General features: G+C 46.1%; 1 protein-coding gene across 6 annotated transcripts; it reads left to right on the forward strand.

Moving 5' to 3' along the window:
• Positions 1-909: 909 nt before the first annotated feature.
• PAFAH1B2 (platelet activating factor acetylhydrolase 1b catalytic subunit 2) lies at positions 910-14,130 on the forward strand. 6 transcript variants are annotated; one of them, XM_077839783.1, is made up of 7 exons: positions 910-1,018; positions 6,432-6,519; positions 7,327-7,416; positions 8,572-8,688; positions 9,771-9,893; positions 10,486-10,539; positions 13,819-14,130. In XM_077839783.1, exons 1-7 carry the CDS (start codon positions 990-992, stop codon positions 13,819-13,821), a joined length of 504 nt encoding a protein of 167 aa, XP_077695909.1. In that variant the 5' UTR covers positions 910-989; the 3' UTR covers positions 13,822-14,130. The 6 variants fall into 6 exon arrangements, with proteins under 6 accessions (XP_077695909.1, XP_077695904.1, XP_077695905.1 ...); XM_077839779.1 differs by adding an exon at positions 4,154-4,208 and having other exon boundaries at positions 947-1,018; positions 10,486-14,130; XM_077839780.1 differs by lacking the exon at positions 910-1,018 and adding exons at positions 1,621-1,668; positions 4,154-4,208 and having other exon boundaries at positions 10,486-14,130.
• Positions 14,131-22,207: the final 8,077 nt, after the last annotated feature.

The following is a 22,207-nucleotide window of genomic DNA, read 5'->3' on the forward strand; positions in this document are numbered from 1 at the left end:
ATATCATCTCACTGCAATGCTGTGCATCATCATAAGAATGGCCACACTGCGTCAGACCAAAGATCCATCTAGCCCAGTATCCTGTCTTCCGACATAGGCCAGTGCCAGACTCCTCAGAGTGAGTGAACAGAACAGGGCAATTTATCGAGTGATCCATTTCCTGTTGTCCAGGGCCAGCTCCTGGCAGTCAGAAGTTCAGAGACACCCAGAACATATTGGTTGAAGCCCCCCCATGCGTTGCATCTAAAGAACTCACTGAAACAACAGGTCATCAAATTATACCAAACTATCATCATATTGCACCACAACATTGACACACCATGGCACCAAGAAGTTATACTGAAAAAAGAAGTCTCCACAGGGTGACTCTGGACCAGCATGATAATCAAAGTGCTGTCATTTTGTGTCACCAGCCTGGGCAAAAATGTCATCTCACAACAGCAACATGACCTCCAGCAGGGTCCAATGCAGCCCAGCCCAGCCCCCTATGCCTGTCATCATGATGCCCAGTGAGGTGACATCATCAGGTTAATCCACAACCTCATTGCAGATGAGGTCATCACGTCAGCACACGCCTCATTGCTCTGTGATGACACGTGGTTTGCTCATCATGCTGTGCAGTGACGTCATCACTCTGCGCCACTGCCGCGTCTCCAACGAAGTGTTTACGTCACCAGGCGTATCAGCGTTCTGTGGGGACACTTTGTCTCGTCACCATGCTGCCCGGTGACCTCATCAGGCTGTGCCATGTCCCATCGCCTCACCAAGGCCCTCCCGGGCAGCCCCCCCGGCTCTCCCCGCGCCAGGGCCCCTCGGCGCCCCCTACGGGCGGGGGTAGGGAAAGCCTGGAGACGGGCTGGGCGGGATTTCCGGCACAGCCGGCACGTGATTGGTAGGCGTGGGGGGCGGAAGCGGAAGCAGCGTAGTGCGCAGGCGCAGCGGCAGTCTGGGGCCGCGGGGGAGGGACGCGCCGCCCGCCCGAGAGCGAGATGGAGACGCGGGGGGAGCCGCAGCCAGCGTGAGTGAGACAGACCCGGGGCCGCCCTGCGCCGCCTCAGGCAGCCGGGGGCGCGCGGGCCGGGCCGAGCCGAGCCGAGCCGTGCCGCTCCCCCGGGCCGGCGCGGGGCCGGGCCTGCTCGCGCCCCCGCCCCGCGGCCGCTGCCCTTTGCCGCCGGCCGGGGGCGGTTCCGGTGCGGAGCCGCGGCCCGTCTGTCCCGGGCGGCGGGGAGACTCCGCCCGGCCCCTGGAGCGGCCGCTTGGTCGCTGGCTCCGCAGCGCCCCGGCCTGGGAGCGGGTCTTTCTCCGGCTCTGCCTTTGCGCCCCGCCTGCTGCCGTGCCCCGAGGGGGCCGCATCCCCGACCGCGGCCTGGGGCCCCCTCCCTGCAGCGTCCTGCCGCCGGGGACCCCGCCTCACTCCCCGGCGCGGCCAGGGCGGGCGCGGGCTGCCCGGCTCCGCGGCGGTGGCGGTGTCTTGCTGTGGGCGAGGGAGCGAGGAGAGGGTTGTGTTAGTTTGTGGGTCGGCTTGGCCGTTGGCTACTAACCCCTGGCGTGCAGGGAGGCAGCCGCTCACGGGAACTGGGGGTGGGGCATAGGGAAAGGGGACCGCTCCTCCATGAATTCACCATGAGCTGCTCCGCCCTCCTGCTAGGGTCTTTCCCAAAAACACAGGTGAGAAATTAAGTGTAAGCATTGTTATCACTTTGTGTATAACCATTGAAGGTTATTACATACATGACACTTGAATTTAAAACCTTTCCTCTGTACACGAGGGATTTTGAAGGCCTGGGCAATAGTTATGCAGGGTGGACTTCTGGATTATTGTTTTTTAAAACCATGAGTTGTGCTTGTGGCCAGTCTGACCAACGGCCTCTTCGCTTCACAAGCAAGTTCGATCTACTCTGTGCCAGACGCTACCATCAGACACAGCCATAATAACAGGATAGGATTCCAGAATCTGTTCACATCCTGGGTGGAATGAGATTCTCAATCCTAATGGGTTTGGGTAGCAAGGGGGAGGAATACTGTAACACACAAGTCCTGACTTACTGCGGCAATGTTTCTTTTATTCTGTTGGTGTTTCTTTAAAAACTAGGTGAATCTTCTGGTGAAAGATGTTGAGTTGACAATCAGGAGACGGTAGTCCTCTGTCCCAAGAACAGGCAGCTTTCTCCAAACTGTACCTGCCAATGTGTTTCAACGGAGCCTTGAAAGGAACCCTTTCAAATGATGAGAGTAGCTGAGTCTCATTTGCTGTATGACAGGTTTCAGAGTAGCAGCTGTTAGTCAGTATCCGCAAAAAGAGCAGGAGTACTTGTGGCACCTTAAAGACTAACAAATTTATTAGAGCATAAGACTGTCAGGCTACCAACAGTCTAGCCAAGGCCTCGTTATTTGCTCTGCTCCTGTTGCCATCTGGTGGTGCACAGGACTTTATAAAATTATTTCTAAGGGGGTGGGAGTGGGGATTGTTATTTGAGGCAAGAGGAGAAATGTAGAATTTGTATAAACTGTCTCCTAATTTACCTTAATGGTATATAAATGTCCATAATTTAGTCTTACTGATCCACTGAGTCTCAAATTTTGTATAACCTCAGGTTTTTTTGCACAGTCTCTTTGCATCAGGGATGCACTATTAGCAAAATTATCATCATGTGACTTTACAAGGGTAAAATGGAAATGATGTACATCTGTAGCTTTGAATATGGAACTTCGGACCTTCCCGGGTTATGATGCCATATGTCTCTAAAGAGGGACTTTCACACTGGGACATTATCTGATGCAGTTATGCCACTTTTCTCCTTTTGCTGTAACTATCAAATATTTGTTTAAAGAGACACTTCTTTTCCTCACAACTTGGCTGCTGCTGTCTAAAAAGTCATCGTTCCTACTTCATTGTGGGATCAAGTTCCAGAGGAGGAAGCTGACGGGAAACTATGTTGTTCTTTGTAATCATAATGGGTGGTAGGGGTAAAGAGAAGAAATTTCTGTTAAAGGATAGAGGAGAATTCTTAGACCTCATTCCACCTTGTTGCAAATTGACCTATATTCCTGAAATGCTTCTGGTAGTATACTTCAGAGCAGTCTCCTGGTCCAGACTACAGGGAGCTCTAACTTCTTGCTCACACATCTGGAGGTGTAAAAATCCTTTGTCTAGTACAGGATCAACCCCATATGCTTGAGTATGGGAGACTGTCATCTGTATTATGATCCACCCATTTTCATGTCTGTTTACCATTACTTTGTATTTCTCAGCATCGCATAAAGTCACTTTTGGGTCTCTGATGCTATGTGTTCTAGGCACATTACTATTATGCTAGAAGAGGGACTGGCCATTGTGGGGTGGGTGGAAACTAATACACTCATGGAAAAATACCTGAACCTCTCAGCACTGTAATGCTCTTTGCCACTGCAGGTGAAAGTCACTGATCAGTTGATTAGGTGAGACTTTATTCCCCACATACACCTGCATACTTTGATACCACGAAACAGTTATCTGCAGCAGCCAAAAGGGTTTCGACCAAAGTTCTTGCCAAAGGTATTGGTGGAGATATGGTGGGACTTTTAAGTGATAAGTGTATTTAGGGTTATTTAGGTTACTGAATCAAATCATGTGACTGAATTTTTAAAGAGCTGGTTAATTTCATGTCCATTAGTAATAGCTATAGCTCAGATCTCATCTTCAGGACTCATTCCCCTCTTCCTGTACTGTGCTGTATTTAAAGATGAATTGGATGTTTATATGGATAACAAGAATATTGGCTCTATAAACTATGCTGCCCCAAAAAAGCATTGGAAGGAATATAAAATCTCATGTTTCAGGTCTTAAGACAATCTCTGACTGTTAGGGGTTGGGACAAGACTTTCATGAAGTCTGATAATCCTATGTCTGTCTGCTGTGGAGTTCTTGACCTTCCTCTCAAGCATTTGGTGTTGCCCACTGCCAAGGACAGGATATTGGATTAGATGAGCTGACAACAAGTCTGAACCAGTATGGAAATTCATATGTTCTGTAATCGGTGAATTAAGTTTTCTCCTTTCTCTGAAGCATAAGCTATTGGCAACTGCAGGCCACAAGGCCGGATGGAGCTATGGTCTGATCTGGTGTGGCAGGCTTTTCTTGTGTGCAGTAGACCTTTTACTTCATTCACTCTAGGGCAACATTGACCCAGAAGGCTTCAGGAAACTTGAAACTGTTTTCACCAAAATGAGTAAGTGCTGTTGTGCATCAAACCCTTTCTCTCCATAACAATACTTTTATCTATGGTTGTCAGCCATTAACATTAGCACTTCCTGTTGTGAAGAGGGCATATGTTGTGTAAGCCTAGTTTTGGCAAATTCTCCTTCCAGTGCTAGGGTGCGTGTTCTGCTCCTAAATGCAGGGCTAAATGTGTACATAATGGTGTGTGACTTCTTAGCAAGAGTCATTTGAGGCGAAAAAAGTTAGAATAAATATTGGTATCAGTCGCCTCTTGTGTCAGAAAAGGCTCGCTTTGTGGGAGCGCTGTGCGCTCCCTCCTGTTACTCGCCTTGGAGTTCTTTGTGTACATGTGTAGCGGTGAGAGTAATGCACAGTGTGTACGTGGCACATGAACTTTATAGAGCGGCTTGTAAATGTTGTGATTCAGTTATTTGTGGATAAAGCAGTTATGCGGGTTGGACTGTTACATATGAAAGAACATTCCAAAATTGTTCTTTTATAATAATACAATAGAGCAGGGATCAGCAACCTTTGGCGTGCAGCCTGCCAGGGAAAGCTACTGATGGGGCCAGGTCGGTTTGTTTACCTGCAGCATCTGCAGGTGCGGCCGATCACAACTCCCACTGGCCGCAGTTCGCCGTCCCAGGCCAATGGGGGCTGCAGGAAGCAGCATGGGACAAGGGATGTTTCCCTGGCAGGCTGCGGGCCAAAGGTTGCCAATCCCTGTAGTAGAGCCCACTTCTATAGTCAACTTGGATCACTAGATCACTCTGTTTCTAATGGTATGGTATGAATGTCCTAGGTTTCACTGCATCATAGTGAGCAAATTGCAGTTCTGGAAACAGTGAAATCTCTTCTAGATGAGAAAAATAACTTAATTCTAAGAATATTTCGCAGTATATGTGTGCGCATGTATAAAGCACAAATTGAGAGAGAATGCAAGCTTACAGAGCAAGATAACATTAACTATCACTAATGATATTTTGTCTAAAAAGACTTCAAAAGAAATTACTCTCCCCTCAGCTTGTATTATTCTATATACATTACTCAAAGGGAAGCACTAGTCTGTAGGGTTAAATATGAAAATACTTTAGAGCAAATATTTTTAAATGTAATTTTATGATTTATGATCTCTGGCACTTGGATATGGGCATTCTCTTTCCCTATTTGCATGTGCCAAAAGGGACCACCTGGTCTCTCTACATTTTGCATCTAACATAAAACTAGCTATACCAAAGTAAGGGTTCTTAGGTTTTCACCCAACTTGTTTCAGGGCTGCATATTTCAGTCCCATTCCTTTCTTTCCCAAGGTATATTCCTGTCTGTTTCCTGTGGAGAATACCATTAGCCAACACACTAGACCAGCATACTGGCTTCAGAATAAAGTTTTTTGTCTTATTACACAGAACTGCAGCTAAAGACATTTTGGAGGTGCCAGCCCCGTGTGGAATTCTAATGTTTTCTGCTTAGACCCTCTTGGGCCAATGGAGCTAGTACATTGTCTTTTGAAACCAGTTAATCCATCTGAAATGTGTATTTGCAGTTGCAGTCTGGGTATTGTACAAGTAGTGGCAAATCCTATGATAATTCGCATGTATACTGTGTTATAGTGAAAAATGAACATGGGTGAGAGGTTTCAGAGTAACAGCCGTGTTAGTCTGTATTCGCAAAAAGAAAAGGAGTACTTGTGGCACCTTAGAGACTAACCAATTTATTTGAGCATAAGCTTTCGTGAGCTACAGCTCACTTCATCGGAGGCAAGATCCGATGAAGTGAGCTGTAGCTCACGAAAGCTTATGCTCAAATAAATTGGTTAGTCTCTAAGGTGCCACAAGTACTCCTTTTCTTTATGGGTGAGATAGGTGCTCCTGCAAAGATTGCACTAAAATGAACTTGATATTATTATTAAAAGGTTGTTTTCACCTGTTTGAATGTCACCGATCACAAGTCGGTAGAGTGGTTTCAAGAAGATCACGCTGCAGGGACAATTTGGGGTTCCTGCATGGAATAAAACTTGCTTAAGTGAGTCTTTCAGGCATATTAGCTTTCAGCAGAACAGATGCAAATTGTTATTAGTTATAAATGTCTGTAAATGCAATTCTTTCAAGCGAAGCCGCTGCTGGTCTTGACTCCTTGTACGAGTGCATGACAACAGCTTTGGCCTCTTGAGAGTCAGAACTTGATTTTGATCTTCGATGTGTAGCTTAACATGTATTAAATGTTCTTTCAACAGGAATAGAATGAGCCAGGGAGACTCAAACCCAGCAGCAGTTCCACATGCAGCTGAAGATATTCAAGGAGACGACAGGTGGATGTCGCAGGTAAAACTGATAACACAGCTGACAAATTAGATAGAATTCTCTTTACTAGCAGATTGTGAGGCAGTCAAGTGCATGATGAGCAAAATACAGGTGCTGATTCTGTGGCTGGTGCAGCTCAGCCCCCCAGATGTTAGCAGCGTCATTGATGAGTTCCAGTAACCTACCACGATAAAACAGGCAAAAAGCAGCTTTGTGGCATGACCTGAAAATCACATTTTGAAATAAAGTTCCAGAAAGATATTTCAGGTGGCTCACTAATTGAGAAGAATTGCCAACCAGTTTATTAAAAACAAATAAGCTGGAGAGCACTGAAGTGTGTAATATAGCCAGGCAGTGACAAAGCTGAGAAAAGTTGAACCCAAGTGTCTGGACTTGGAGTCTCCTGTTCGTACCACTAGATTATTAAAGCTCCTCCTAGACACGGTGAAGTAGTCTGAGGAGACTTGTATTGTGACTAGCCAACAACCTGAATGACCCATAGATTTAGAACTGCTGAACACAGTATCTGGAGCAAGCACCTCCTTCGTGTGGGGTGTGTAGTATAGCCTGAGGGGCTCTGAGTTGTAAAGGAGTGGCCATTTAAAATGTCAGAACTTGTCTATGCCAGGGAGAGAGCAGGCAGGGAGGAAGGTCCAGCAGTTAAGGAGTTAAACTAAAGATACATGCCTGAGGGGCAGACAGGATGGAAAGTCACAAAGTTTGGCAGCAGAGGAACTGGTTGAGCAACTCTCACTTTCTGTGTATGGGCTACAGATACCAAAAGGAAACTGACAGCTGGAGCTTATGTTGCTGCTTTCTTTTAAACAGCATAACAGATTTGTCTTGGACTGCAAGGACAAGGAGCCCGATGTGCTGTTTGTGGGTGATTCCATGGTGCAGTTGCTACAGCAGTATGAGGTATGGCTGGAGTGGATGAAGTTGTGGGGTTAGATGGCGGAGATGGTGCCTCCCTATCACTTCTAGTCCAGTAACTGGTGAACATATGCAATACTGACAGTGTCGTCTTGTCCTCCGGCCCTTTCTGATCTTACCTCCGCTTCTTCTTCAGCTGCTTTCCAAACCTTGATCACTTCCGTTTCCCTGTGCTTGCCCCAGGCTTCTCCAGTCCTATCCCGTCAGCCACTTTGAACCTCTACCCCACCCCTCCTTTCCCTGAGGTCACTTGCCGCCTTCTCAGTTTCACTGTACGCATCCCTATTTCTGTCCCTCTATCTCCCTGTTGTCACTCTCTCGTCACTCTCTGCAGTCACTTTTGTAGATTTAAAATGAATTCTATCCTCTCTTCTCCCCACACCTTCTGTATTCTAGATTGTGCCCATCCCACTCCAATGTGACTGTTTTTCACTTGGTTTTCAATAATGAAGTTTCCTTATCTCACTGTGGTACAAATATGAAACTTAGTGCGTGTATCTCCTTAGCCAGAGAATTTCAATGTAACCCTCTTGCATACAGTGTTCTAGCATGCTTATCCCTCTGCTGGTGTAGAGACTGTGCTATTGACTATCCCAATGTCCAGAGATTAGGAAAGGCAGCAACTAGGATGTTTTAAAAAAATGTATAAAATGTTTTGAAAGCCCTTCGTCCAATGTTTCATCAGTGATGGCTACCAAACTGCTTTGCACTGGAAGTGTTACTTTCCCGTGTGACTCATTTGGTTCTAGACTTCTAACTTCCTAGGCAGTAAAGGGAGTTCCTTTCCCTCCTCCAAAGTCCCATGTTTAGCAGAGATCTGATTCTGGCCTTGATGGCCTGGAGATGGCTCCCTTCCTGGGCCATCGACATCCCTCCTGGATGGGTTGAAGGGAAATTGCTCTGTATTAGCTCCCTCTTTTCTCTATGCCGGGACTGAGTTCATTAACTGCTGTGATTCCACCTCTTCTGGCGCAGAGAATGTGTAATGCTTCCACTGGCAGCACCTCTTCTCCCCTGGAGTATGTCTTCACTCACTTCAAATGTATCGTTACCTGAGCTACCTCTTTATGTAAAGTGTTTTATTTCTGTTGCTGAAGAATAACACTTGAGCTAAAATATTGAATTGGTTCCTGGTTTCAGATATGGCGAGAGCTTTTTTCACCCCTTCATGCATTGAATTTTGGGATCGGTGGGGACACAACAGCTCATGTTCTGTGGAGATTGAAGAATGGTGAATTGGAGAACATTAAACCCAAGGTATAAACACATACAGAGCTGGCTTTTATGTTTGTTTTTTCATTTTAGAAAAAAACTCTGAATATTATCTAGTACGGAGCTGAGGACACCAAAATACAGTCCCTCTCTAACCAATGAACTCTTAACTGCTTCTTTAGAGCTCCTCTCTAAAGGGTGTTTATTTACAAGGAATGTACAGGGTCCTGTGCCTCTGAAGACAGAAGGAATCAAGTAGCAAGAAACAACTTCTTTTGCTTATAGCACCAAAAACTAACTCTTCATTCTGCACCCTGACCCAAAAACCACTCCTTAGGTTCTTTCAGGGCCGGACACTGCATTTAGCTGTTCCTTCAGATTGTCGAATTTTTACAGCTATATTAATTGAAGGGTGCATTTGTACCTATCCATCTCAATGAGATTGTAACTCAGGCCACAGCAAGGTTTCACGCAACTCATAGCACATTCTAAATGATGTACAGTGTACCGGGGTGTTGTCATACAGGGTGCTTCCAAATGCCTACTATAGATAATGTACAGCACAGGTTCAAGTTTGGTCACCATTGTCAGGCATATTGGTGACCCCAACATAAGAGGTTAAGGCTTAAAAATAGAGAAATGCTGTAAAAGGGTTTAATTTGAGAGCCAAGACTGTAGTTGGTGCTTTACAAACAAATAAGCCTCTTCTCCTGTGACGCTTATAGTCTGCTTCGTACACATCTAGTATGCTGTAAGGACAGGCAAGATGCAAGGTACTCTAGGGGTCTGAATTGGTCACTAAACACTGTGCAGAAGAAGTGTTAGATATCTGTTCCTGTGCTGATCAGGGTAGCTTCCCTTAACACTGTGACTCTGGTTCTGTACTGAGTGAGAGAGAGGAGACTTAAGTTGATAAGCAATGATTCAAGAGTCAACAAAGCTGACAGTCTGGGACTTTTAATATTTAAGCCTAACTCTTAATTGTTTTGTCTAATTGGTTGCAGACAGTCTAGGTCCCAGCTGTTGCCCTTTCCACAAGAACTAGTATGGCTGCTACAGCCCCTCCTGTTTGTGTATCTTGAGTGGAGTGGTAAACCTGCTGCACAGTTTCTGTTTCCTCTTCACAGGTCATTGTCGTCTGGGTTGGAACAAATAACCATGAAAATACAGCGGAGGAAGTAGCAGGTGGAATTGAGGCCATCGTGCGGCTGATAAATATCCGACAGCCACAGGCCAAAGTTATTGTATTGGTATGCACATCAGAGGATTGTGATCACATAGCACCGTTGGAACAGCCCATGTCGTGTGCTGTTTGCACCCCTGTCCCAGTGGTGTTGGGTGTTACCTGTACATTTTGGGGGGAGGGTCATAACTTATTTACAATAATAAACACTGTAGGAAGGTTTCTCCTGTTCAGAGGGCTTTGCCAACATTATCTAACTTTCTCAACCCCTTCAGAAGAGTATTATCTTCTCATTAGAGGCATCTTTGTCCCAGACAGAGAAACGGAAGCGGTGAAATCACATGAGAGATGAGAATGATGGAGACAGAGCTGGGACTGGAACTTGATCGATACCAGTTCTGATCCTGTGCTCAAACAGCATAGACTGTCGTCTTCTGCTGTGGGAGTTGCATTACCAATGATTAAAACTGCATAGAAAGAGGGCATAAGTAGCTAATAAGAATGCTAATAAGAATTGGTGAAAAGATGTGCAGGGGAGGAGTGCCACCCATGAGCTGGACCCTCATTCTGAGCTTTAAGGGTCTAAGCCTAGAAAGAGAAAGTTATTATATTGTCTGAGTCGCTTCAAAGCTCTCTTCTTTGCTTCCTTCCTATATCAGAGCTTGCTACCTCGAGGCGAGAAGCCAAACCCTTTGCGGCAGAAAAATGCCAAGGTGAACCAGCTGCTAAAAGCCTCGCTCCCAAAACTCGCCAGCGTCCAGCTCCTGGACGTCAGTGGGGGCTTCGTGCACTCGGATGGCGCCATCTCGTGCCATGACATGTTTGATTTTCTGCACCTGACGGGAGGGGGCTATGCAAAGATCTGCAAACCCCTCCATGAACTGATCATGCAGCTACTGGAGGAGACCCCTGAGGAGAAGCAAGCTGCTCTGGCCTGATCAGCTAATATCAGTGTTCAACGTCATCCCGGCCCCATCAGATCAGTTCTATCACTGGCACTACAGAATCCTTCTTTCTTAAAGCACTTTCCATTGTAGAATGTTACTGGATGTTCGTATCTAGTGTTTTGAGGGGGAGGGCTAACGTCAAACTGGTCTTGTACATAAAAGGGCAGGGCTGACTGGTTTTACTGCAGGAAGAAATTAGCTAAAGAAGATTTTTACTTTTAAACCATTCCTCATTTAAAATGAGAACAAGACTGTCACCTCTGTGCCCCTCCACATGCATTATTCCTCTACAGTGCCCCAAGAACCCTATTAGCCTGACTCTAATAACCCATATGCAGCTCTCGGTTTAGCTTTTCCTTTCCCTAGGGATTATACTCTTATGTATTAGCTTGGGAACCAGAATTGCATTCCACTCACTAGAAACAAAACAACTGCATTTTTTTTTCAAAAACCATTCCCACCTTTAGAAGTTTTATTTACTAAGGTTTTTTTAAGAGACACTTGTTGCTTTCTGGCTCTTTGTTTTTGAAGCAGCATGAGACTAAATGTAACTGGAATTCAGAAATGTAAAAAACCAAAGTGTTAGTTGAGCTGAACTCATTTAACACTCCCAAAATATTGTTTTGTTTCACAAAGTCTGTTCGCTGTGACAAACTTCATTCCATTGTTGCTTGGGCTGTGGGCAGTCTCATTTGGGTGCTGTTGAATATCATGTCTTCTATAGTACCTGTTCTTTGGTTTGTGTACAGTATTGTAAGCTTTTAACAGTTCTTTGGTTTAGGAGCTTAGTTTTCCAGCAAACATCAGACACAAGCCGGTCAGAAACGTAGAGTTGACAGTTCATCCCGCGGGGAGGGCTGTGCTACAGGATTCTGCACAGGGCTGTTCATGTTCATCGTTCCAGTTTTTTTAAAGTATGACTGTTACACTTTTTTTTTTTTTTTTAATCCATACTCAGCCCCTCTTTGCAAGGCCGGAACCAATCTAACGCTTTACCAGTGCTATGGTGTATATTTCTTTATTGCTTCTGTTTTACTTGTACAAACATTTTATTCAAGCAAATAAGGCCTTTGACAGTAAAGAATTGAGTCAGTCTGTAGCCTTTTCCTCTCCTGGACACTGTCCCTTTCCCCTCCAGCAAATGGAGTTAGTGTGGAGAGTGGCCTGTTCATAGGGACTCTGTCTCGCTAGAGCTTTTTATATGAGAGCTAATTATAATCTGTGTAATGACTATATAAAATTGTCATTCATTTAAAGGTGAACAGGAAAAAAACATTCTTATCAGTAAGAAACTGTTTGAGACCCAATGCAGAGCCTTGCTACTTAAAAATAAAAATACTTTAACCAAGTTTATTCTTCACTGACTTACCTACCACAATTGGAGTTCAGCAATGGTGTTATCGCTAGTAATGGTCACACCACCGCTTGCTAAAATACAACAGCCAATGCAGGCTCTGCACTGGTTGACGTGTTCATGAAGGCTGCAACCTTCAACTGTCATGCTGCTTTTTGGCAGGTAAATAAAAGAGGAAATGATTTTTGTTTTACATTTTTGTTAAACAGGAGGTCTACCTAGATTGCTTTTTCTACCCCACTACAAAAAGACGTACATATGTAGTATATATAGCCTGTTTGCCCTTTTATTCTAGTAAAAGGTTCTGTTTAAGACAGGCTTTAATCTAGCATTAAGGAATGCGTTTATGTCCCCATCACGCTTCTCTGCTGCTGTAGGATTTGTCATAGCAGGATTTCTGCCTGGATTGCATGCATAGCGTGTGTGTGTGTATGTGTGTCTCCAGTATATGTGATCCACACAGAGGTGTGGAGGAAAGCTGAAGAATCCCACTTCCCAGAAATAAAGGTTCAAGTTTGATAGTGCTCAGTGGGAGAGGAGTAGTCCTGGTCTTATCTCCTCAGGCCAGTGTGGGTTGGGGGAGTGTTCCATGGGCCCAGTCATCATGTTTGTTCAGCAGCACCACTGCCTTCCCTTCCAACAGCTTGAAACATTAACGGTAGAAACATCATTCAGCTCTGCTGAAAGAATGGAGGCCTCAGCACAGGAACTTGGGGGTGTGGAGCAGAGAGAGCAAGCAGATTTTAAAACAAAGGTTGGGAGGAGAAGATTTAGCAGGGTGGTATGGGCCCACCTGTAGCAAAAGTCGGGGGATGAAACAGGACTTCGGTCTTTACTAGTTTTTGAGGATTGTAGGCTTTTGTTGAAAGGTACCATGTTTGTTTGACCCATGCACTAAATGTCTCTCCATGGTGTCACCACACTGGTAAGACAGCTACTTACTGGCAATCTAGTTTGTTTTTTTTTATAGAAAGCTCTAACTCTTTGTAACAGTGCAGTGTGTTTACAGCTGAGGCTATCTTCAGCTGTGAGCCAGAGCCCTTTGGTTTGGTGCTGATTGCAGTGGTGTGGGTCTGGCATGTTGAATACACATTGGTTGGGCAGGGGCAGGCTAGCTCAGGTGGCTCTCCATGCTCAAGGATGTCTTGCTGAGGTGCCATGTTGCTTATACATGGGTCAGCATTTGCCACCTTTCATCTCCAGTCTGCACTGTGTCTTTCCCAGCTGCATTAACCACCTCTGTGTGTGGCCATGGCAGCGGCTGCTGTGGAAAGGAAGGGCAGCTTTCTTCCCTCTGGGACATGGAAGCTACTGTCCTGTTGCCACCATCTAGCAGTGACCAGGCCATATCCCAGTGTAACCTCATATCCTTTGGGGAAGGCAAGGAAAGAATCTTTTTCTCATTGTACCAAAATTAGAGCCTGGTTCTGAGAAGTACTGAGTATTTTCAATTTCAACTGTAGGGTGCTTGCCACCTCTTGGGATCAGGCCCACCAGACCCCAGTCTGGGTGCTCCTGTGTAGCCTTTGTGACTTCTTCCATTGTAACTGGCTGATTGTGAAAGAACTGACCCTTTCTGAACTTTTAATTTTTTTAAATAATCTAGTTACACGTTTACAGTTGTATGCTGAAGCCTGGAATCTTGTCTGTGCTGTGGTGTATGAGCATTGCCAATTTTATATTTATTGCAGTGAAGAAAATGCAAAGGAAATGGTGTGAAAGGAAGGAGAGAGTCCTTGTCTCTGAACTCGTATGTGGGTGCAAGCAAGGGGACTCCAGGTGCAGGCTGGGGGACCTCAAAGGCTGGAAGCTTGCACAGTATGTAAAATCCAATTACAGCCCTGCTTCACGGTGACCTTCCTTGGGGGCGCTGCCCACTGCTGGGAGCTGACTGAACCTTCCCCAGGAAAAGCTGTGATTCTGCTTTGGCAAAATGGCATTGACTGGTAGAACTCACTATGTTTAGTGCATATTTCAATATAAATGTAAATGTTTCACCCCAATGAGTTTTGGTGTGCGTCTCTCTCTGGTTTCAGTCTCTCTCTGGTTTCCCTGTGTGTGCGTCAGGGGTGGGGAGGTGTCCAGAGGGTTCATCAGAATGTGTGGAGTGATGCACAGTGGCTAATGGTGGCAACCTGTCATCACCCAGGGGCGATGCATTGAGAAGGGTGACATCTGATGGGGTGAAAACCTTTATCAGGTAAAAGCTGGCTGTATTCATCCCTGTGGTATTCCGAAGAAGACTCATCTAAACCTTCACTTTTAATTTAGTTTCCTGTGTGGTGAGATGCACTCTGATTCTCTGTTCTCATCTGATTTAACAAGGACCTGTTTTTTTTTAAAACTGAGTTTAGGTTTTGCACCCAAAACTCTGCTCTTTTGTTTTCAGATTGGGGGGCCTACGTTGAACACTAATTAGTATTCAGTGATTATTTGGGGCGGGGGGGGTTCAGTATCCCTGAGATGGAAGAGGAAATGAACTTTTGTACTGATGTTGCTTTAAAATCAATCTAAAGGAGGCAGTATTCTGAATCTGAGCAAGAGCCTGAGAGTCAAACTTGGGGGAGTGGTAAATAATGAAGAGGACAAGTTGCTGATACACAGTGATCTGGATCACTTGGAAACTGGGCACAAGAAAACAATATGCATTTTAATAGGCCAAATGTAAAGTTATACATGTAGGATCAAAAAAAGTAGCCCATCCTTACACAGTGTGGGGACTCTTATCGTGGGACGCAGTCACTGAAAAGGACTTGGGGGTCATGGTGGATAATCAGCTGAACTTGAGCTCACAGTGTGACCCTTGGGGATATAAAGGAAATATCTAGTAGAGGAGAGAGGTTATTTTACTTCTGTATCCAGCATAGGTGTGACTGCTGCTGGAATACTGTGTCTAGTGCTGGTGCCCACAATTCAAGAAGGCTGTGGATAAACAGGAGATGGTTCAGAGGGGAACCGCAAGAATGACTGAAGGATTGGAAAACATACCTTATAGTAATATACTCAAGAGAGCTCAGTCTGTTTAGTTTGAGAAGGTTAAGGGGTGACTTGATCACAATCTATAAGTACCGCCATGGCGAACAGAAATTTGATAATGGGCTCTTCAATCTAGCAGAGAGAGGTAGAACACAATCTAAAGGTGGAAATTGAAGCTGAACAAATTCAGAGTGTAAATAAGGTGCAAATTTTTAACAATGAGACTAATTAACCATTGGTACAATTAACGAAGGGTCATGGAGGCTCCATCACTGGCAATCTTTAAATCAAGATTGGGTGTTTTTCTAAAAGGTATTCTCTAGTTCAAACAGGACTTAATTCAGAGAAGTTCTATGGCCTGGGTTATGCAGGAGGTCAGACTAGGTCACAGCATTTCAGGTCAGAAGGGACCCCCAGATCGTAACTCTGACTTCCTGTAGATCACCGGGCACCAATAAGTCACACAACAACCCCAGTAATCAGAATTAAACAGAAGTATTACAGCCCTCAGGAGACTAGACTCTTGGGTGCTACTGGCAGAGAGTTGTCCCCTCTGGCCTTCGAACCAAGAAGTTTTTCATAGATTATATTGCTAGTTCTGCTGTGAATCCCTGTGTAATCTTGGGCAAATCACTCTGCATTTCAGTGCAATCACCTGTAAACTGCTGTAATAATACACAAGGATGTTGTGAGACTTGTCAGTCAAGTGCTTTCAAATCTTCAGATGAAAGGTTGTGTAGAAATAAAATTCCCGATAGCATTGGCACGTTGTCTGCCAGGCTTCTCACATTTGTCCAGCAGTGTGTAAACCAGAGGTTAATAACAGACAGTGACACTTCAGTTTTGGTCTAGAAGTTGGCATCAGGCTTTGCATATGGGACTGCAGGTGCCCAATTGGGAGACTTGAGAGTAGAACCCCCATGGTATCATATATTGGTCCTAAAGCCCTTTTTTTAAAAGACAATGTTGACAAACTCCCCCTTGGCTTCCCCAACCCATCTGGCTCTGTGCAGCGCTTCGTGTTGCAGGGAGCTAGCAGGAGGCTTGCTTTTAAATAGCATGTGGCAAGGCATCACGTTTCTCTCCTAAATGGAGCAAAATGAAAAAGACCTTTGAGTTCCCGCTTTGTGATCCAAGGGCGCAGTAGCATAGCGAGCATCTCTTGTCTCCTTATCCTGCAGCTGTCTCTCCCAAGCAAATGTTGACTCTTCTTCCCCCCCACTCACCATTTGCTATCTGTTGGGGGTGGATGTCAAGGTGCCCTTTTAACATAAACAGGGAATCTGACTCGGAACAGCATGAGCTCATAGGTATAAAGGGAGGTACTGTTGCTTCTGAGTCTTTTCCTAATAATTCCATGTCAGAGATGGCTGCCAAGCACTGGTGGATAAATCAATGATTTGTTGTTTGTTTCTGGAGCCTTGGTGACTAAGGAGACTCTGTAAATATAAATTAATGGAGATCGTAGAGGTCTCCACACAGAGACCCTGAAAGAGAGTGGAAATGGGGCAAGGCACTTCCTAGGCAGTTATATGCTTGGGTACCCCCTCCGTTCCGTTTGTGTCACTGCACTGCTATCGGGTCTGGAGAAAGGAGTGAAGGAAGGGCTTTGAAAGGGGCCAGTAGTGCCCTCTAGTGTTACTCTGTTTTGTTACTTTCCTCTCTGTAAACCTTGCCGTTTGCTCCCACATCCCCAGCACTGTGCAGGAGTGACTGGGCATGAGGGTGGCAGGGGAGGAGGAGCTGTCATCTGTGTTCCAGTTCATGTGGGAGCTGTATGGTAAACACAGAATGTCGTTCAGGAACACGTGGCAGATTTATTGCTTCTCTTCGGAAGTGGCCTCCCACTAACCACCAACATCTTAGCTGTAACTCTCACGGCACCACTTACAGTCCAGTTATTGCTTAGTCTGGCTGGGAACAGAGCTGCTGCCACCCTTGGTAAGAGCCGTTACCTTTGGCATCGCACTATATAGTATGGGTGAGACCGGAGGGGGAAGCCTGTATCTTCCACGGGGAGTGGAGCCTGTCTGAATGCCAGAAATAAGCCAAGCATAGAATCAGAGAAGTGTAGGACTGGAAGGAACCTCAGTAGGTAGCATGTTTGATTTGGGTTTCAGGAGTCTTCATTTCTTCATCAAACAGGAAAAAACCCACATCTAGGGTATGTGTTGTGGAGAGCATGGAACAACCTGAATCAGTAGATCCGCTCTCCCTGCAGGAGGATACAGAGGTATCTTATAGCAGGGATTCTCAACCTCTTTCTTTCTGAGCCCGTGCTATAAAAACTCCCTGGCCCACCTGTGCCACAAAGGCAGGGCTAGCGTTAGGGGGTAGCAAACAGAAGGCCCTGCAAAGTTGCTCAAGCTTTGGCTTCAGCCCCAAGTGGTGGGGCTTGGGGCCCCAGTCTTCAGCCCTGAATGAAGAGGGAGGCACTTCAGCTTTCTGCCCTGAGCCCTAGTAAGTCTATTGCCAGCCCTGCTAGGTGGACCCTCTAAAACCTACTCAAGGGCCCCCGGAGGCCCTAGACTCCTGCTTGAGAACTGCTACCTTGCAGGGAACCAATGATCATCTGGTTATAAGAACTGTTTTAATAACATCAAATTGCCATCAACTACAAACAGTCAGGTAAGAGCATAAGAATGGCCATACTGGATCAGACCAAAGGTCCATCGAGCCCAGTGTCCTGTCCTCTGACAGTGGGCATTGCCAGGTGCCCCAAAGAGAGTGAACAGAACAGGGCAATTATCAAGTGATTCATCCCCTGTCTTGGAGTCACAGCTTCTGCAAGTCATCTAGTCTATCCGCAGCAACTGGCCATGAGGTATGCTAACAGGAGGCCTCCTTTAACATTGCCTGATTCCACTATTATTTGTAACTGTCTGAATTAGGTACTGGTGAGAGGGGACTGATCAACTCTTTGTTTGTGTGGTGGATAATCAGCTGGACAGGGTATGGAGAGCATCCAGAGAGGTAGGTGACAGCTGCCTGTGAACCATCACCCTGTCTGCTTTTTTGGCTGGCTGGCACAGACCCTCCCACTCCTCTCAGCGTCTGGCTCCATGCAATGAGAAGTACCCAGCAAGTCCTTGAGCATGACAGGTGCAGTAGACAAGCAGTGACTGCTCTAGCCCAACAAAGCCTTTATCTGATTTACTTTATTGCCTTTGTTTTTCTCTCTGGTTTCCTGGATGGACTTTACCTCATCCTTGTGAGGTGGCAAAATTGTATTTACCTAGGGTGCCTAATTGCCCAAGGCCCTGGAGCAGAGAGGAAGTTTCACAGTTCAGACACAGAGCTCACAAACTGACTCCGGCAGTGCCTGCTACCATTCCAATTTCCGCATAGTTCCTGGTGCCTGGCTCTTATTTGCAGCAACATTTAGTATTTGTATCTTTGGTGCTGTACAACGTGTCCCCCCAAATCCCAGCTGTTCCCTGATAAGTGAGAGAGTGCAAAAGAAAGGGCACCCTAAAATATCCATGATCCTCAACCAGCAAGGTTGGGAACATAAGATTATAGGATAAATATTTGTGAAGTACGTGTGGATTCATGGATGTTTGCTCATTATTTACCCAGCTCTGAGTACAAACTACTTGGGACATGAATGATTTTTGGTTGGTTGATTGGGGTTTTTGGGTGTATATTGGGTTCGTGGGGGAGTCAGTGTTGTGAATGTCATTCTTGCAATGGTGGAACAGCTTTAATGACGAGGGAGGCCTTGTAGCTTTGCCCAGCAATGGCCAGGCTCTAGATTTGTCCAGTCTCCTCTGGAAGTTCATTCCACAGCTAGCTCCCCTCCCCTGAGAACACTTTGTCCCCAGCTCTCACAAACCTTCCCATGGGCTTCGTGATGACAGGAAAGAGGTGCTTTCACTGCAAGCTAAGAACTGGCGCTATCTGTCCCAGAGAGATGAGTGTAAATCAGACCCCTCTGTATATAAAAATGGAGAGAAACTAGGGGAGGAAAAATTCTGGGACGGATAAGATTTTGCATCCATCATTGCCTGGTTGTTCATTGCTTCTGTTTGCCCTTTTCATGCTGCTCTTACTTTGAGATTATGGGCCAAAACTGGCCCTGATGCAGGTAGGTGCATCTCCAGTGACTTCAGTGGAGTTTCCCCCAGTGATATCCCCCTGTTGCTTTGTCCAGTTAAACAGACATTTGTCAAGTAGTTTAGGCCTCAGATTCTACTTTTGCCAATGGCGTGTGGCTGCGGGGTGTAAATTTGGCCAGGATGGCAGGTGACTTGGCTCGCATCAGTATTGGTGATGCTCCTGCACATGGCTTCTCCTAGCATAGCCACTTTCACACTCTGCTCTCGCTGGGCCAAAGCAGATGTGGCTTATGCAAGAGCTGTGCAGTACCACCCTCTGCTGCTCCTGGCATGGGGGAGAGTGTGTCTCCTCACCTCAGCCGTGGAAGCCACCCATCCAAACCAGTGTTTCCCCAAGTGCGGTCCCTGAGCCAGGAAGGGTCTAGAGAGAACTAGCTGGCCCCCGGGTTCTCTGCCACCTCATTTCCAGCTGCTCAACTGCACTTTCGAGAAATAGCCCGAATGGGCTGACTTTCAGGACATGTGGTGAAAGCCATCAGTTTGACATGGCTTTTGGGGGGAGGCCTGAGAGCACAGGGTTATATTTGGCTGTATTTACTGGCTGGTGTGTTAACTTGTGTTGTGGTATAGAATCATAGAAATGTGGGGCTGGAAGGGGCCTTGAGAGCTCATCTAGTCCAGCCCCTGCACTGAGGCAGAATCAAGTAAACCTAGACCATCCCTGACAGCTGTTTGTCTGACCTGTTCTTAAAAACCTCCAGCGATGGGGATTCCACAACCTGCCTTGGGAGCCTGTTCCAGAGCTTAACTCCCCTTTAGAGTTAGACAGTTTTTCCGAATATCTCACCTAGATCTCCCTGTGTGTCTCTTATGTGGATTGTAAGGCCTGGGCTACACTCAAAACTTAGGTTGACCTAGCTACATCACTCAGCAGTGTCGAAAATCCCCATCGCTGAGTGCCAGGGCTATGCTGACCTAACGCCTGGTGCACATGGAGCCATTGCTCAGGGAGGTGGAGCGCCTACAAGGGTAGTGAAAGCCCTTCTTGTCACTGTAGCCTGTGTCTCCATTACAGGGTGACTATGGTGCCATGGCTATATGCGGACATGGCCTGACTTTACAATAGTTCTTGTCAGGAGGCCTAGAGTTCTGCCTAGGTGGGGTGTGTGCATTTAAATCAGAAGAAATAAAATACAGTGAGAATTTCCCTAATGTTCCTTTTCCATGCTAGCAGTTGCTGCAGATGCTGGAGGGATTTTGTGTCCAGATCACAAATGGGAAGGGAGAGTCTGTCCACCAAACAAACTGCTTCAGTGAGGTCTGTGCGACGAAAATGTTTCAGAACCCTAGATCTAAACTGTCCTATGCTGGAACCTCAAGCACAAAGCAGTGAGCTGGGGCCCCTTTGAAACTGACTAGGCTAGTTCCACTCTCCAAAAGACCCAGGGTATAACTAGTGAAAAGTCCGTGAGATTTTAAACATTCGTCCCTTGTGGTTTCCAGCTCTTCTCTATTTACTTCCAAGCAACGGCACTTTATTGATTGCTGCCTTCTCTATAGGTGACGGGGCAATCGCTGCAATGTCAGAACTGGCAGATATAATGAATGGCTCTCCATTCTACTTGATGACCCCCTCCTTTCATTAGCATGAAGGGCAGGTGGTGATCTGGGGTTAGGAATACTCTAATTTAAAAAAAAATCATAGAACAAAGTACCACTGTTCTTTAGCAATATTGTATGGTGCTTTGTCCCAAGCCCTTCCTGTTTTAACTCTTACCAATGTATCACACCAGTGTACAATGATTAGCTGTGCTCATGTAGTTACAACAGTCGAGATGGGCTGTAAAGGCATGGTAAGCATTGAGAGGGAGTTCTCTCAGAGGCCAGAGTGTTCTTTGGTGTTTCTCCTTCTCTGCGAGTTCTTTGCAGCACAAGCTCTGGTCCCAGTTCAATTCCATTCATTGTTTTCTAATGTAGCTCCCACTGAATTGAAATATACAAAGTGAAACAGAAATTAACAATAGCCCTTTAAGGCAAGATTGTCAAAGGACGGTACAAATATTCATTAGCCATGACAAGCTCATTGGGAGCAAGTCTAGTATTTGTGGTGAGGAGGGCGTAAAACCAAAATAACTCCAGCTGACCAAAGCCAGAGCCATGTTTCCCAGTTTCCCTAGAGTTTCCCTGGAGTTTCCCTAGACTCCAAACAGAGATGAAAATGTGACCAGAAACACCACACAATGCTGGATGGGTCTGACTCCCGCAGCTCGCTCTGGGGCCCTGGATGGTTCACAGACAGAACCAAATTGAGACCATAGAGATGAGACTTGGTTTTCAGGTTGTTTTAGCTTTGGACAAATTTCCTCATTGGGTTCTGATTCTAAAAGGGGCTGAGAACCACCCAATCCCAGTGCAGAGAATCTGCCAGGCTTAGGCCCTTGTTTCATAAGCTGATGTGTTTCCAGTACAGGCTTAGAGGGAGTGGGTGTGGATTATGATTTACATGGGCAACAGCAAGTTTATTGAAGCAGCTCTCTGCCACGTGTCAGAATGTTCTGCAAACACACTGATTGAGGGCACTGCTGAGTTGCTGTTAGAATCTGTATTCACGTAGATGTCTAATATTCCCTTCTCCAGAGAGGTGATGTGCTGTGAGGTTAGAGACGCGCAGTGTTACCGCACTGACTAAACACTCCTGCCTCTCTCCCTATAATAGCAAACCGGCCAGGGAGGTTCACTGTGGAGAATGCAGCAAACAGAGGAGGTTTTGTTGCCTTTTTGAAGCCCTAGAGGGATCCATGAAGCCATCGTACACAGGTGGGAGTCGAATGCTCCCATCCACCCCACAGCACTTCGACCATGATGGTGCAGGATCCCTGTGTGCGATGGAATAGGAAGATAGTCATTGCACTAACCTGCAGCATGATCCTCTCTGAGTAATGGCTGTGGATGTGCACTGGACTGTGGGAGGGTGGGAAGATGAAATGGGGCAGAGACTCAATCCTCAGCTATTTGCAGCAGGGCTGAGCTAAGGGAATTCCTCCCC

The sequence above is a fragment of the Eretmochelys imbricata genome, chromosome 22 (genome assembly GCF_965152235.1).
Source record: "Eretmochelys imbricata isolate rEreImb1 chromosome 22, rEreImb1.hap1, whole genome shotgun sequence".
NCBI classification, from domain to species: Eukaryota; Metazoa; Chordata; order Testudines; family Cheloniidae; genus Eretmochelys; species Eretmochelys imbricata.